This window comes from Pristis pectinata, chromosome 40 (genome assembly GCF_009764475.1).
Source record: "Pristis pectinata isolate sPriPec2 chromosome 40, sPriPec2.1.pri, whole genome shotgun sequence".
Classification (NCBI taxonomy): domain Eukaryota; kingdom Metazoa; phylum Chordata; class Chondrichthyes; order Rhinopristiformes; family Pristidae; genus Pristis; species Pristis pectinata.
The window spans coordinates 6657429-6674777 of record NC_067443.1 but is presented as its reverse complement, the minus strand read 5'-3'; the positions used below and the strand labels follow the sequence as shown (position 1 = coordinate 6674777).

Sequence of the window (17349 nt, the reverse complement as noted above, 5' to 3'; positions counted from 1 at the left end):
CCCACCCCTCCCCTCAACACCCCTCACCCCTCCCCTCACCCCCCACCCCTCCCCTCACTCAACACCCCTCCCCTCACCCCCCACCCCTCCCCTCAACACCCCTCACCCCTCCCCTCACCCCCCACCCCTCCCCTCAACACCCCTCACCCCTCCCCTCACCCCCAACCCCTCCCCTCAACACCCCTCACCCCTCCCCTCACCCCCCACCCCTCCCCTCAACACCCCTCACCCCTCCCCTCACCCCCCACCCCTCCCCTCAACACCCCTCACCCCTCCCCTCACTCCCCTCACCCCCTACCCCCCTCAACCCCTCCCCTCACTCCCCTCACCCCCTACCCCCCTCAACCCCTCCCCTCAACCACCCCTCCCCTCAGTCCCTCTCCCCTCAGTCCCTCAGAGACCCCCTCAGTCCCTCACACCTCCTCAACTCCCTGTCCCTCACATCCCCTCAGTGACCCCCTCAGTCCCTCACACCCCCTCAGATCTCCTCAGTGACCCCCTCAATCCCTCACACCCCCTGACATCCCCTCAGTCCTTTAGTGACCCTCTCAGACCCCTCAATCCCTCAGATTCCCTGTCCCTCACAGAACCCCTCAGTGACCCTCCAGTTCCCCTCAGTGACTCCCTCAATCCCTTAGAATTCTCTCAGTCCCTCATGAACCCCTCAGTGCCCTTGTCCCAATCATACCCCTGGAGTCCCTTGTCCCTGTGACCGCTTCAATACCCCAGAGAGTCCATCTGAGACCCTCTCAGTCCCTCTGAGACCCCCTCAGTCCCCCTCTGACCCCCAGAGTCCCCAATCCCTCAGAGACCCCCTCAGAACCCAGAGACCTCTTCAGACCCCCAGCCCCTTGGCCCAGTGATAGCTTCAGTCTGAAATGACCTGCAGAGGTCTGGGCTATTCGACTGTGGGAGGCACTGTGCTCCAGCTGCTCCCTCATTGGTCAATGGCTGCAAGTCAAGGGTGATGCCCCCGGCTGATTCCCCCTCCCTCTCTAACCCCGGGGTCACTGGGCAGTGATGGGGAGCCCGAACCCCGGCTGATTCCCCCTCCCTCTCTAACCCCGGGGTCACTGGGCAGCAACCTGTGGACTGACAGGAGGAGGGAAGGATGGTGAATGGAGGGGTGAATGAACGGTATGTGGAGGAGGGAGGGGCTGCAGTCAGGAACGGGAGCCATGGGCGAGTGACTAACTGGGAGGAGGGAGCAGAGTCCTCCTGAGGTCCGTCTGCAGGGTTAATTATTACCCCAAGTCTGGGAGCTCAGAGAAGGCCATCGAACTGTCAGCTCAGAGCTCAGGGGCATTGCACGGGACAGGACCCCTCTCACAGAGGAGTTGCTGAAAATGGCAGGTTTGTAGTCACCCTCATCGAACACCCCTCCCTCCCCTCCTCCTCTACCTCCTCAGCTTCTCGTACCCCTTATCCCTTTCCCTCCTTCCTCCCCCCCCAACTTTATTCTCTTCCCCCCATCTCCCAGTCAGACTAAACATCACGAGGTGAGGAAGGGCCAGAGTCTGAAATTCACTCAGCTGCCCCTCACAATCATTCTCTCTCTCTCTTTCTCCCTCTCTCACACACTCACACCTCCTCTCTCAAACACTGGACACTTCAGGGAGGTGGAGCAGGTAACAGAGTGAAGGACTAGAAGGGAATTCCTTTCTAGAGAATGGGCCTCTCTTTCCCCCCTCTCTTTCCGTCTCTCTCCCTCTCTGTTCCCCTCCTCCTCCCCCTCTCCCCGTTGTCTAACCACGGAAATCTTTCACTGCCCCATCCCCTTCCCCTCGCCAAACCTCCTCTACCACCAACCCCCCCCACCCACCCAATCTCACCACCAACAAACCCCCAGAGTTGTATCCCCCTCTTCCCCCACCCCCATGGACAAGCACAGGCTCCCTTCTCCTAAGAACACAAGGAAATAGGAGCAGTAGGCCACTCTGCCCCTCGATCCTGCCCCAGCTTTCAATATGATCATGGTCGATCTGCCACAGGTCTCATCTCTGCTTCTGTGCCAGTTTCCATTGCTCTCAATTGCTTGATCTTTCAAAAACGTACCTACCTCAGCTTTAAATCCTCACCCCCACCCCCCCCCCCAGTGATCCAGCCTCCCACAATCCTCCAGCTAGAGAACTCCAAAGAAGTGGGTCAGACCCCACTTGGAGTACTGTGCTCAGTTCTGGTCGCCTCACTGCAGGAAGGATGTGGAAGCCATAGAGAGGGTGCAGAGGAGATTTACAAGGATGCTGCCTGGATTGGGGAGCATGCCTTATGAAAACAGGTTGAGGGAACTCGGCCTTTTCTCCTTGGAGCGACGGAGGATGAGGGGGGACCTGATAGAGGTGTATAAGATGATGAGGGGCATTGATCGTGTGGATAGTCGGAGGCTTTTCCCCAGGGCTGAAATGGTGGCCACAAGAGGACACAGGTTTAAGGTGCTGGGGAGTAGGTACAGAGGAGATGTCAGGGGTAAGTTTTTTTACTCAGAGTGGTGAGCGTGTGGAATGGGCTGCCGGCAACGGTGGTGGAGGCGGATACGATAAGGTCTTTTAAGAGACTTTTGAATAGGTACATGGAGCTGAGAAAAATAGAGGGCTATGGGTAAGCCTAGTAATTTCTAAGGCAGGGACGTGTTCGGCACAGCTCTGTGGGCCGAAGGGCCTGTATGTGCTGTAGGTTTTCTATGTTTCTATTCCTCTGCGAGAGGTTCCCACACACCCCAGTGTTAAATGACCGCACCCCCCCCTAACTACATCTCCTCATTCGAGACTCTCCCACTGGTGGAAACATCTCCCCTGTCCTGTCGAATTCGATTGGAAAGAAGACTCAAAAGATCACTGTTCTTATTCAATCTCTTTATTACTTGATCCGAGGAGAGAGCACCAAGCCAGGCACCTAAGTCCCGGACCAGGTGGTCTCTGAGATACATTGATCTACATACATTCTTATACTTTTTCAGAGGTGCAAACAATTACCATGCAAGGACTGATCATTAGTCAGGCAGCATGGCACTTATTTTCTACATCGTGATTGGTTACAAAGGTATTTACTTAAAAAAGTTACTATTTCTACAAAAGCTGTGGTTCCTTAATCTTTTCAGACCATCTTGTTCCACCAATTATCTTTGTATACATAAAGTTTCTCATGGTGGGCTCAGGGCCTGTTTTGTGCTGTATGGTTCTATGGTTAGTGGAGCAAGAGTCAAGTCTGCAGACTTGCTGAGACAAGAACTGATTTTACTGTATAATCATATCTCAAGGCTGAAGAAAACTAGCTGAAGCAAGCAAAATCTCTGAAGCAAGGCATTACAAAGTGAAGCACAGCTATTTCAAGCAGTCTATTACAGCCATAGTGATGTACCCTTAAATTCTCGTTTCAGGGCTCACAATCTTTTACTCTCCTAACCCTTCATTATACCTTATACACATTCTCAGTCCTGTCCCCGATCCGTTTCAAGGAGATCTCCCCCCTCATTCTTCTACACTCCAAAGAATGCAGATCACATTTCTTTAGCTGCAGTGATTGGAAACCAGTCTGATCCCAGTGAATCTCCTCTGTGTTACCTCCAATGCCAGTGCACCCTTTCTTAAGGGGACTGACACTGCCTACAGTACTCAGGGTGGGGCCTCACCAACACCCTGTACCACTGCGACGAGACGTCCCTCTAAGCTCCAACCCCTTCACAGTGAAGGCCAATGTACCATCTGCCTTCCTGACCATAGCTTCCCCTGCCTGTTAACTCTATGCAGCAGAACACCTCGATACCTTTGCAGATCCCTCACCTGCAGTCTGTCTCCGTGTAGATGATGGTTTGCCTTTGGATTTTTCCCACAACCCAAGCTTTTCCGTGTTAAACTCACTCACCCCATTACAGACTCCAAATGTCACCAGCTACCCTCACATCTATTTTTTGTGTCCTTTGATTCCCCCACTCCCGTTCCTTGGTTGATGGGGCAAGACCTGACCCCTGGGACACTCCACTAGTGTGTTTGCATTGCAGATTCGGGCCAGCGTTTCAGCGGAGAGTCCTGGAGCAGTAGGGAGCAGCTCTTCCAGGAGATGGGCACCGCCTTCGTGCAGAGGCAGCAGCTGAGGGCCGAGATGGCCACCAGCTTCCTGGAACACCTCTGCCTGCTGGACATCGACTCCGAGCCCACCAGCGCCCGCAACACCAGCATCATCTGCACCATTGGTAGGCCTTCGGGCCCGGGATCGGACTGTGCGCTGGGATCCGTGGCGGGGGGAGGGGATGGTGGGAGGTGAACGGGAGCTGCATACGAACACTGAGACCGCTGCTGTAAGAAGGATCTGAGCTGGGTCTGGCACGGTGTTCCCTGTAACCCTCGATTCCCCCAGACACCAAAAACCTGCCGAATATCTTCAGTGTCTCAAGGGGGAGAGAATCCCAAAGGATCATAAGACATAGAACATGGAACAGCACAGGGACAGGCCCTTCAGCCCACAATATCTGTGCCAAACACAATGCCAAATTAAACTAAATCTCTTCTGCCTGCACATGATCCATCTCCCTCCATTCCCCGCACACTTACATGTCTAACAGACTCTTAAATGCCTCTACCGTCTCTATTTCCACCCCCACCCCGGCAGCCTGTTCCAAGCACCCACCACTCTCTGTGTGTAAAAAAAAACTTGCCCCACACATCTCCTTTAAACTTTCCCCCTCTCTCACCTTAAATGCAGGTCGTCTGTTTTTTTTTCTACCCTGGGAGAAAGATTTTGACTGTCTACCCTATCTCTGCCTCTCATAATGTCACAAACTTCTATCAGGTCTCCCTTCAGCCTCTGACGCTGCAGAGAAAACAACCCAATTTTGTCCGACCTCTCCTCGTAGCTCATGCCCTCTAATCCAAGCAGCATCCCGGTGAATCTCCTCTGCACCTTCTCCAAAGCCTCCACATCCTTCCTGTAACGGGGTGACCAGAACTGAACACAATACTCCAAGTGTGGCCAAACCAAAGTTTTATACAGCTGCAACGTGACTTCCTGACTCTTGTACTCAATGCCCTGACCGATGAAGGCAAGTGTGCCTCCCTACTCTCCCTGTTTCTGATGGAGTGAACATTCCAGGGTGGGAAGTAGCTGGAGGGGGGGGGGGGTCACTGGACCGGCCACCCCCCAACCGATACCTGGTACTAGCCGGGACTGCACCGGACTGAGCCTCTCCCCATCTGGATCGCAGGGCCCGCCTCCCAGCCGGTGGAAACCCTGAAGGAGATGGTGAAAGCCGGCATGAACATCGCTCGCCTCAACTTCTCCCATGGGACGCACGAGGTGAGACTCAGCCCCTTCCCTCACCCCATCCACGGATCCCAGTAACGTTAACCCTCCCTTCCCCTGCTGAAGAACCGCCCCCCCCCCCGGTGGTTCCCTCCACCTTGGGCCTGAGCACCAGCTATTCAACTGGGGGAGACATTGGTGCCCGGATCCTCCCAGTTCCTAAGCTCCTAAGCCCACCCTCCTGGGTCAGTTAGGCAGACAAGGTCAAGTTACTTTAGTCATTCACCAGATGCTATAAAAACACATGGAGGAACAAAATGTTGTTTCCCCCAGGCTGACACAACAGAGGACATACATAGAACAGAGGACATACAATAAACGCAGACAGCAAAAGTGTGCATGTACAAATGGCGCAAAAATCGGTATATACAGAATACAAAAGTACAGTTAGTGCAAAACCAAGTTGGACGAAGAAAATCCAGAACTCGGTGTGTTGCGCTAATTGTATAAACACATTCAGCAGCAGCCAAAGTTCTTGTACACCGTTGTGCAAACCGGGGCTTTTGACGCGGCATTTGTCTCAAACTGTCTCCAGGGTATTCAGGAGCCTGACAGCCTGGGGGAGAAAACTATTGTACAGTCTGGTAGTTTTGATGCTCCGGTACCACTTGCCAGATGGCAGTGGGACAAAGAGGTCGTGGGATGGATGAGAAGGGTCGTCTATGATTCTGCAGACCTTGCGGGTGCATCGTGTGTTGTCCAGGATGGAGGGAGGAGGTGCTCCAGTGATCTTTCCCGCTGTACTCGCAATTCTCTGCAAAGTCTTACGGTCAGAGATGTTACAGTTACCGAACCAGGCAGAGAAGCAGCTGGTCAGGACACTCTCAATGGTGCCCCTATTTACCCTATTATATTTCCCATAGGGTGGGGGGGGGGAATGCTGTCCATCCTTGGGAGTCGGAGGGGCGGTGAACTGGGTCAGAAACAAAGGTTAAACACATGTCCAGTTACCCTGAGGCAGACTGGGTTAAATTGGTAAACTGGTTTCTTCTTGTCCCATGTACCGAGGTACAGTGAAAAACTTTTCATGCCATCCATACAGATCATTCCAAACATCAGTACATTGAGGTAGTACAAAGGGAAAAGCATAGAACATAGAACACTACAGCACAGTACAGGCCCTTCGGCCCACAATGTTGTGCCGACATTTTATCCTGCTCTAAGATCTATCCAACCCTTCCCTCCCACATCATTCATGTGTCTATCTAAGAGTCTCTTAAATGTCCCTAATGTACCTGCCCCCACAACCTCTGTCGGCAGTGCGTTCCACGCACCCACCACTCTCTGTGTAAAAAAACTTACCCCTGACATCCCCCTTATACCTTCCTCCAATCACCTTGAAATTATGTCCCCTCGTGTTAACCATTGTTGCCCTGGGAAAAAGTCTCTGACTGTCCACTCGATCTATGCCTCTCATCCTCCTCCTCTCCAAAGAGAAAAGCCCTAGCTCGGTCAACCTATCCTCATAAGACATGCTCTCCAATCCAGGCAGTATCCTGGTAAATCTCCTCTGCACCCTCTCTAAAGCTTCCACATCCTTCCTATAATGAGGCAACCACAACTGGACACAATACTCCAAGTGTGGTCTGACCAGAGTTCTACAGAGCTGCAACGTCACCTCGCGGCTCTTGAACTCAATACGCAATAACAGAATGCAGGATATAGTGTTACAGTTACAGAGAAAGTGCAGTGCAGGCAGACAATAAGGTGTAAGGCCACAACAAGGTAGACTGGGAGATCAAGAGTTCAGATTTAGCGTACAAGTGGTCCGTTCAGCTGTCTGATAGCAGCAGGACAGAAGCTGTCCTTGAGCCTGGTGGTACATGTTCTCACCCTCCTGCCTGACAGGAGAAGCGAGGAAGAATGTCCGGGGTGGGAGGGGTCCTTGATTATGCCGTTTGCTCTCCCGAGGCAGCGGGAAGTGCAGACAAGGTCAGTAGAGGGGAGGCTGGTTTCCGTGATTTCCCAAGCATGGCCTGTCCCCTCCTGGGAGGAGGGTGTGCGTGAATTTGGCCAGAGGCAAAGTTTAAACCCCCTCTCCTGTTTCTGCTAACTTTGGCCTCCTTGCCGTTGGCTCTGGCTGGGTGGGAGTGTGATGGGGACACAGTATGGGACTCCTCACCCCAGGGATCGCAACCCCCCCCCCCCCAATCACCCAACGTCCATCTGACTCTCTACCCCTCTTGGCCCTTGACCTCAGTACCACGCTACCACCGTGGCCAATCTGCGCCAGGCTCTGGAGAGCTTATCCTCCAGCCCTCTGTACCACAGGACGGTGGCCATCGCCCTCGACACCAAGGGACCCGAAATCCGCACTGGACTCGTCAGAGGGGTGAGTGACCAATGGGGGGGGGGCGGGGGTTTAGAGGTCACCTGGCCCAACTGAGACAGCCCCACCACTAGGTCTACAACCAGGGGTCCAGCTCTCTCAGACCAGACGCTGGGGGCTGAGGATTTGACACTCAGAGGCTTGTGGATCTCTGGGGTTCTCTCTCCCCCTCACCCCCTCCGTGTCCAGTCACGGGAAGTGGATTGGATCAACTGGGATCTTACTGATCGAGTAGAATAGAGGAGTGGGATCTGATCCAGGGGTTCGGGGGGTGGGTTTATAAATAGAATAACAGATACCCGGGAGTGAGTTACATGCTGGGGTCTTGGTTTTATGTCAGGGGTCAGGTACCGGGGTTGGAGGTCAGGGGTCAGGTACTGGGGTTGGGGATGAAGTTCCGGGGTTGGGGGATCAGGGGTCAGGTTCCAGGGTTGGGGGATCAAGGGTCAGGTTCCGGGGTTGGGGGATCAGGGGTCAGGTACTGCGGTTGTGGGGTCAGGGGTCAGGTACTGGGGTTGGGGGTTCAGGTGTCAGGTACTGGGGTTGGGGATGAGGTTCCGGGGTTGGGGGATCAGGGGTCAGGTTCCAGGGTTGGGGGATCAAGGGTCAGGTTCCGGGGTTGGGGGATCAGGGGTCAGGTACTGCGGTTGTGGGGTCAGGGGTCAGGTACTGGGGTTGGGGGTTCAGGTGTCAGGTACCGGGGTCAGGGGTCAGATACTGGGTTTGTGGGTCAGGGGCCAGGTACTGGGGTTGGGGGATCAGGGGTCAGGTACCGGGGTTGAGGATCAGGGGTCAGGTACCGGGGTTGGGGGGAGGTTGGTCAGGGGTCGGGACACCGTCATTGCCTGCACCCACCGCTCCCTGAAGCCTGCTGTCCGCTCACACAGAGAGAGTCCGGGCAGGTGGAGCTGGTGAAGGGATCGGAGGTCACGGTCACCACCGACCGCAGCTTCGAGGAGCAATGTGACGAGAGCCTCATCTTCGTGGACTATGCCAACCTGCCGCAGGTGGTCAGTGTTGGGGGCAGGATCTTCCTGGACGATGGGCTCATCTCGCTGCTGGTCAAGGAGATCGGTAGGTACCACCCCCTTCACCCTCCCCCCCCCTCACCCTCCCCTCCTCCCCACACCCTCCTCCCCACACCCTCCTCCCCACACCGTCCCCCCACACCCTCTTCCCCACACCCTCCCCACACCGTCCTCCCTCACTGTCCCCCAACACTCCTCCCCACCCTCGTCCCCACCCTCCCCCAACCACCTTCCCCCACTAGCCTCCTCCTCCCTCACCACCACCTTCCTACCCTCTCTCCCACCCCAACCCTCTCTCCGCCACCCCCTCTTCCCCACCCCCACCCTCACCCCATCACCCATCCCCACCCTCGCCCTCTCTCTCCCATCCCTACCCCCCCATTCCCCTCACCCCTTCCTTTCCCAGCCACCCCGAGCGTGTGACGCAGGGTTGGATAATCCCCGCTTAGTGAAAACACCGCCCCGCACATCTCGTCCATCCGGCCCTGTTGGAGCCCTGTAACCTTCCACTAGTGCCCTAAGGAATATGTCGACCAAAACACACTGCCACCAGCATCTTCCGTGCAAGGTGCACGCTGAGACCAGGGGTGGAGCGCTGTGGACAGCGTCGGTCTCCTTATTAAAGGAAGGATTTTAACACATCAGGAGTAGTTCAGCCAAGATTCACTGGACCAGTCCCTGGAATGGGTATGAGGAAAGGTTGGACACACTAGGTTGTTTTCTCTGGAGTGACGGAGGTGGAGGGGAGACCCAATAGAAGTTTATAACATTATGGGAGGTATAGACAGGGTAGACAGCCGGTATCTTTATCCCAGGGTTGAAATGTCTAATGCCAGAGGGCGTGCATTTACGGTGAGAGGAGGTAAGTTCAAAGGAGATGTGGGGGCCAAGTTTTTTTCCACAGAGAGTGGTGGGTGCCTGTAATGTGCTGCCAGGGGTGGGGGTGGAGGCAGATACAATAGAGGTGTTTAAGGGGCTCTCAGATAGGCACATGGATATGCAGAGAATGGAGGGATGTGGACCTTGTGCAGGCAGAAGGGATTAGGCATCATTAGCTTAATTAGTTCAGCACAATATGGTGGGCCGAAGGGCCTGTTCCTGTCCTGTGCTGTTCTACGTTGGTCAGATTTAGGCTTGTATCTGTTCCTTTTTTTTAGAAGAGAGAAACGTATAAATTCCTGAGGGCTCTGGACAGGATGTTTCCTCTTGTGGGACACTCCAGGACCAGAGGTCACTGTTTAACAGGAAGGGGGTCAGCAATTTAAAGATAGAGAGGGGACAGAAACCTTTCCTCGTATCGGCCGGTGGGGCTTCGGAACTCTCTTCCTCCAAGGGCAGTGAGAGCAGAGTCGTGGAATATTTCTGTGGCAGAGGTGGAGAGGTTCCTGATAAAATGGGGGGGGGGGGGGGGGGGGCGTGCGGTGTGTGGTGTGTGATAGTTCACCCGGGGTCAGCAAGAGTCGTGTTAGCTGCGGCCACATTAAATGGTGGAACAGTCTCAATGGCCCGAGTGGTTCCTAATTCATTCAGATGGAGACCGGAATTGTGCACCAAGCTTCCAGTGTGGTCCAACCAAGGTTCAACACGTTTAACAACATTGTCTTGATTTAATTTGCTTTATTTTCTGTATTGAACTGTGTCTCCGGAACTGGACTTGCCCCTTGACCTTCGGGGTCAGAGGGCAGCGCACTGAGCCGCAGCTGATTGGCTGGAGGCCGTGGGGCTGACCTTTGACCCGCTGTGTGCCTGCCCAGGGCCGGGTCGGTGCGTGGCGGAGGTGGAGAACGGAGGTGTTCTGTGCAGTCGGAAGGGGGTGAACCTGCCCGGGGCGACGGTCGACCTCCCAGCCGTGTCCGAGCGCGATGCCCGCGACCTCCGCTTCGGCCTGGAGCTCGGAGTCGACATGGTCTTCGCCTCCTTCGTCCAGAGGGCAGAGGATGTCCGGGTGGTCCGCCGGATCCTCGGCGAGAAGGGCAAGGACGTCAAGGTCATCAGCAAGATCGAGAACCACGAAGGAGTGCGGCGGTAAATGGGCTGGGTTCAGGGGTCAGAGCAGCGGGGTTCTGGGGTCAGAGAGCAGGGGCCAGAGAGCAGGTTCAGGGGTCAGAGCGGCGGGGTTCTGGGGTCAGAGAGCAGGGGCCAGAGAGCAGGTTCAGGGGTCAGAGCGGCGGGGTTCTGGAGTCAGAGTTCAGGGAGCAGAGAGCAGGATTTTGGTTCAGGGGTCAGAGTGCAGTACTTAGGGGTTCCGATTTTAGGGGTCAGTATGGGTTTTGGGGGTCAGAGTTCAAGAGTCAGTGTGGAATTTAGGAGTCAGAGTTCAGGAGTCAAAGTTGGAGTTCAGAGGTCAGAGTGCAGGGTTCAGAGGTTGAGGTGCTGTTTTCAGGAGTTGGAGTGCAGGATTTGGAGGTCAGTTTTTGGGGAGTCGGTTGTCAGAGTTACGGGGTCAGTGTGCAAGGTCAGGGGTCAAATTACAGGGTCAGTGTGCCACGTTTAGGGTGGGGGGGGTGCAGGGACAACAGGTGGGGTCAGGGATCACTGTGTGAGGGGCAGAGGTCAGAGTGTTGGGGTCAGCCTGAGGTTGGCGGGCTGGTTGGGCATGAGGTCAGGAGTCAGAATATAGGGTCAGGGTTCAAGAGGAAGGGTGAGAGGTCAAAAGTCAGCATATAGGGTCAGGGTTCAGCATGTGAACATAGGAAGTACAAAGTCAGTGTGTGGGGTTAAGGGTCAATGTGTGGGGGCCAAGGGTTAGCAAGTGGGGGAAGGGGCATCGTCGGTCTGGATGGAATGGGGGGGTTGCAAAGGTGAAGGGGTAAAGGTCACAGCCTCTGAGTATCGGATCTTCTCACTGTGTGCAGGTTTGACGAGATTCTGGAGGTCAGCGACGGGATCATGGTTGCCCGTGGCGACCTGGGGATCGAGATCCCACCCGAGAAAGTCTTCCTGGCCCAGAAAATGATGATCGGTCGATGTAACTACGCTGGAAAACCAGTCATCTGTGCCACACAGGTCAGTTACTGCAGCAGGGTGACCTTCACTGGGGACGGGTCCCAAACACTGACCCTCTCTGGGGAACAGGTCACACACACACACACACACACACACACACACACACACACACACACACACACACACACACACACACACACTGACCCTCACTGGGGGACATGTCCACCCCCCCCCCCCCCCACACACACACACACACACACACACACACACTGACCCTCACTGGGGGACATGTCCACCCCCCACCCCACACACACACACACACACACACACACACACACACACACACACACACACACACACACACACACACTGACCCTCACTGGGGGACAGGTCCCACACACACTGACCCTCACTGGGGGACGGGTCCCACACACACACACTGACCCTCACTGGGGGACAGGTCCCACACACACTGACCCTCACTGGGGGACGGGTCCCACACACTGACCCTCAGTGGGGGACGGGTCCCCCCCCCCCCCCCACACACACACACACACAGTGACGGGGGCTAGGATGAGATCGTTTTGGAGGGGGACGGTCTGGGTATTGGTGGGGTCGCAGTGACCCTTGACCCTACAACCCCTCCCCCGGCAGATGCTGGAGAGCATGGTGCTGAGACCTCGAGCCACCCGGGCAGAGAGCAGTGACGTAGCCAACGCTGTGCTGGACGGCGCAGACTGCATTATGCTGTCCGCCGAGACCGCCAAGGGCGCCTACCCCGTGGATGCCGTCCGCACACAGCACGCGGTGAGTTCTTTCTGCATGACAGGAAGCGCCGGTGGGGTTAGAGGTCGCAGGTGCCAGTGGGCGTTAGAGGTCGCAGGTGGGTGAGGGAAAGCGTTGGTTTATCACCACCACACATACCGTGAAAAGCTGGAGCCACAGAGACGGCAGACCAGCGGGTCAGGCAGCGTCTACAGAAAGACTGTCCACCTCCCTCCACAGATGCTGCCTGACCCGCTGAGTTCCTCCAGCACTTTGTGTGTTGCTGTAGAGAAAAGCTGTGTCTGTGTGCCATCCAGACAGATCATTCCAAACATTAGTACATCGAGGGGGTAAAAAGGAAGACAGAATATAGTGTTACAGTTACAGAGAGGGTGTAGGGTATGTGGACAAGTACAGTGCAAGGGCCACGATGAGGTAGACCGGGAGGTCAAGAGTTCATCTTTCAGCTTACGAGATATCCATTCAAGAGTCTGATAACAGTGGGATAGAAGCTGTCCTTGATGAGATGAGCTACCTTTATTAGTCACATGCACATCGAAACACACAGTGAAATGCACCTGTTGCATCAAGTGTTCTGGGGGGCAGCCCGCAAGTGTCGCCACACTTCCGGCGCCAACACAGCACGCCCACAACTTCCTAACCCGTACGTCTTTGGAATATGGGAGGAAGCCGAAGCACCCGGAGGAAACCCACACGGACACGGGGAGAACGTACAAACTCCTTACAGACAGCGGCCGGAATTGAACCCGGGTCACTGACGCTGTAATAGCGTTACACTAACCGCTACACTACCGGGGTGGTATGTAATTTAAGGCTTTTGTATCTTCTGCCTGACGGGAGGGGGGAGAAGAGAGAATGTCCCGGGTGGGTGGGGTCTTTGACTATGTCGGCTGCTTCCCCGAGGCAGCGAGAGGTGTCGATGGAGTCAGAGGAGGGGAGGCTGGTTCCCGTGATTCCCCTCTTGGGAGTTGTGGGGTGGAGGCAGCGAGTTGGGTCAGAGGCAAAGTTTAATGGAGGGGAGGTTGGTTTGTGTGGTTTGAGGGCAGAGGTTGGGACTGGGGGAGGGAGGGGTGGGGGTCCTGGCGTTTGCAGGGTGGCAGGGGAAGGAAGATGTGGGTGGTGGGGTCAATGGGGAGGATTGGGAAGTGGAGGGGGTGGTGTGGGGGTGGGTGGATAGGACGGAGAGGAAGAAAGGCTCCGGTGTTAGGGGAGGGGGGGTGTGGAGTAGGGGAGATCGACCTGAACCAACAGAAACTAACATCCGCGCACGGGCGCCACGTTCTGTCCATCAGGTCTGACAGTCCACAGGGAGCGGTGCGGGATGTCCCATTTGTAGAAGGGACTTGCACTGAGTCACCAAAGGTCCCATTGCCAAACGGCGGTAGATAGATCTCACCGATAGAGGAGAGTAGGTCGTTTGGAGGACACGTAGAGGGTTACAGAGGGATGTAGATAGGTTGGGTGAGTGAATAAAGATCTGGCAAGCGGAGTATAATGGGTGGAATTGTAACATCTTTGGTACAAAAAATGAAGGACATCATCTAAACAGTGAGAGGTTGTCGAGGAATCTGGCTGTCCTGGTACTAGGGTCATATACAGACACAGCAAGTAATCCAGAAAGCTAACAGACTGTTGTTGCCGGAGAAACAAGGGACTGCAGATGCTGGAATCTAGAGGAAAAACACGGTGACGCTGGAGGAACTCAGCAGGCCAGGCAGCGGCCGTGGAGAAAAGCAGGCGGTCAACGTTTCGGGTCGGGACCCTTCTTCAGGACTGAAGATAGGAAAAGGGGGAAGCCCGATATATGGGAGGGAAAAGCAGAGCAGTGATAGGTAGATGGGAGGGGAGGTGGGGTGGGCACAGGGTGGTGATAGGTAGATGCAGGTAAGAGACGGTGATTGGCAGGTGCGGGGGAGGAGGGGAGAGCAGATCCCCCAGGGGTAAGGAGAGGAAGGAAAAAAAGGTTTAAAAAAAAGAGGAAAGGGAAGAAGTGTGGGGGTGGGGGGGGGTTGTTTGGGGAAGGGTGGGGGGGTTTTACCTGAAGTGGGAGAATTCAATGTTCATGACTGTTGTCGAGGAACTCGGGGGTCGAGCAGTGTCTGTGGGGAGGGGAAGGAATTGTCGGCGTATCGAGTCGAGTCCCTGCGTCAGGACTGAGGTTACACCTCAGTTACACGAGGCTCCGGAGCACCACGTACAGTGTCGGCCTCCTTGGCCAAGGACGGAGGCTATAATGTGTCCAGTAGACCGATCCCTGCAGTGGGTGGGATGTCTGAGGTTGAACCGGCTGGGATTACTGCAGAAAAGCGAGGGGTTGGGGGGGATGGATATGACTGAAACATTTTGGATCCCCAAAGGTCTCGGCAGGATGTTCCCTGCTGTGGGGGAATCTCACACCAGGGGCCACTGTTAAGGATCACCCACATAAGATGGAGGGAAGTCAAAGCTTCTCTCTGAGGGTTGTGAACCTTTGGAATTCCTCAAAGGACTGGGGGAGCGAAGTCTCGGGACGTTTGAAGGCAGATCTGGATTTACGAGGATGATTCCCGGAATGAAGGGGATATTGGAGAGAGTTCAGAGGAGGTTTACAAGGATGATTCCCAGGATGAAAGGGCTTACATACGATGAGCTTTTGTCGGCTCTTGGACTGTACTCACTGGAGTACAGAAGAATGAGAGGGGACCTCACAGAAACATTTCAAATGTGGAAAGGACTGGACAGAGTAGATGTGGCTAAGCTGTTTCCCTTGGTGGGTGAGTCCAGGACTAGAGGGCACAGTCTTAGAATTAGAGGGTACCCATTTAGAAGAGAAATGAGGAGAAATTTCTTTAGCCAGAGGGTCGTGGATCTGTGGAGTTTGTTGCCAGGTACAGCAGTGGAGGCCCGATCATTGGGTGTGTTTAAGGAGGAGATTGACAGATATCTAATTAGTCAGGGTATCAAGGGATATGGGGAAAAGGCCGGGAACTGGGGCTAGGTGGGAGAATAGTTTAGCTCACGGTGAGGTAGTGGATCAGACTCGATGGGCTGAATGGCCTACTTCTGCTCCTTTGTCTTGTGAACTTGTGGATCGATTCTCGCTAAGTTGTGGGGGTGGGGGGGGTGAGAGTGCAGCGTCAGGGTTACGGTGGGATCAGCCTGAATCTGAGAGGCTGGCAGGGTAGGGCCGAGGGGCCGAGTGGTCACCTCCTGCTCCAGGTCGTAGATGGGCAGATGCCTTACTCCCTCCTCCTGCCTTCACTCCATCCCAGACTCTTCCCCTCGCTCTGTGTCAGTTGACCTCAGGATGTGTACAGCCTGGATCTAAAGGGACAGTCCAGTTTAAATCATTCTGGGTCAGTTTCTGGGGTGGGGGCGAGAGGTGAAGCGTGGTCCCCCTGAGATGGGCTGGCCTGTGACCCGTGACCCCTGACCCGGCAGATCGCGCGAGAGGCCGAGGCCGCCGTGTTCCACCACCAGCTGTTCGAGGAGCTGCGCAGGTCGTCGCCCCTGACCCGTGACCCCACTGAGGTCACCGCCATCGGCGCCGTCGAGGCTTCCTTCAAGTCGTGCGCTGGGGCCATCGTGGTGCTGACCAGGTCCGGGAGGTAAGGGAGGGGGAGAACACACACCGCCTACCGAGGGCAGGGGCGGTGAGGAGGGAGCGCCGCGGGAGGGGCGGTGAGGAGGGAGCGCCGCGGGAGGGCCGGTGAGGAGGGAGCACCGTGGGAGGGGCGGTGAGAGGGGAGCGCTGTGGGAGGGGCGGTGAGCAGGGAGCGCTGCAGGAGGGGCGGTGTGGGATGTGACAGGCAATATATAGATGCAGTTGGGGTTCCCAGTGAGGTGGGGGAGCAGGGGCTGGTCTCTGATTCCCTCTGGTAGGGTTGGGTGGGGTCACATCTCTGGCCCTCACCCCATCTGTCTCTGACAGGACAGCACAGCTCGTGTCCAAGTACAGACCTCGAGCACCCATCATCGCCGTGACCCGCTGCGCCAGAGTGTCCCGACAGGCTCACCTGTACCGTGGGATCTTCCCCGTCCTGTACCGCCAGGTGGACCAGCCGGTGTGGGCGGAGGACGTCGACCAGAGGGTCAACTTCGCCATTCGTATAGGTAATGGGACCATGGCACGTGCCCCAGGAGTGTGTGATGGGACGGTGTAGAGGGAGCTTCACCCTGTGTCTGACCCCGGGAGTGTGTGACGGGACGGTGCGGAGGGAGCTTCACTCTGTGTCCGACCCCGGGAGTGTGTGGTGGGACTGTGTAGAGGGAGCTTCACCCTGTGTCTGACCCCGGGAGTGTGTGATGGGACGGTGCGGAGGGAGCTTCACCCTGTGTCTGACCCCGGGAGTGTGTGATGGGACGGTGCAGAGGGAGCTTCACTCTGTGTCTGACCCCGGGAGTGTGTGATGGGACGGTGCAGAGGGAGCTTCACTCTGTGTCTGACCCTGCCCCGGTGGTTGTGGGGGTCGAGTTGTCCTCAGGAGTTTCGGTTACCTATCCCGTTCTGTCCTTCAGCCAAGGCCCGGGAATTTGTGCAGGTGGGAGATGTGGTCATCGTGATCACCGGCTGGCGCTCTGGCCCAGGGGCCACCAACATCATGAGGGTGGTGCCCGTCCCCTGAGGGTAGCAGCTGATCTCCGACCTGGCAACCTCTCACCAGACCGCTGCCTCCTCGGGGCGCAGGATCTCGAAGTCCTCCTGCAAAGTGAATAAAACATCTTCCCCGTCCACTGGTGTCTGTCGACCTTCTGACTTCTTCTGAGTGGGGAGATGGTCCGAGGTCCCCATCCCGCATCCTGGAGAAAGCCGACACCCTGGGAAGCAGGGAATTACAAACGCCTCTTGCCACAGTACATGATGCTCGAGGTGCGTGGCATGTGTGTGTGTGTGTGTGTGTGTGTGTGTGTGTGTGTGTGTGTGTGTGTGTGTGTGTGTGTGTGTGTGTGTGTGCATGTTATGTCTGCGGGTGTGTGTGTGTGTGT

General features: G+C 55.8%; 1 protein-coding gene across 1 annotated transcript; it reads left to right on the top strand.

The window, feature by feature from the left end:
• The first annotated feature begins 504 nt into the window (after positions 1 to 504).
• Positions 505 to 17089, top strand: LOC127587426 (pyruvate kinase PKM-like). The gene is made up of 11 exons (XM_052045723.1): positions 505 to 1353; positions 3998 to 4189; positions 5198 to 5289; positions 7496 to 7627; positions 8512 to 8698; positions 10407 to 10677; positions 11508 to 11658; positions 12253 to 12405; positions 15805 to 15971; positions 16295 to 16476; positions 16882 to 17089. Exons 1-11 carry the CDS (start codon positions 1347 to 1349, stop codon positions 16986 to 16988), a joined length of 1641 nt encoding a protein of 546 aa, XP_051901683.1. The 5' UTR covers positions 505 to 1346; the 3' UTR covers positions 16989 to 17089.
• Positions 17090 to 17349: the final 260 nt, after the last annotated feature.

Excerpts from the sequence above, each read along its gene's own strand:
- LOC127587426 (XM_052045723.1), top strand. Across the intron at positions 11,659-12,252 it reads CAGTCATCTGTGCCACACAG|ATGCTGGAGAGCATGGTGCT; the intron begins GTCAGTTACTGC and ends CTCCCCCGGCAG. Across the intron at positions 16,477-16,881 it reads CAACTTCGCCATTCGTATAG|CCAAGGCCCGGGAATTTGTG; the intron begins GTAATGGGACCA and ends TCTGTCCTTCAG.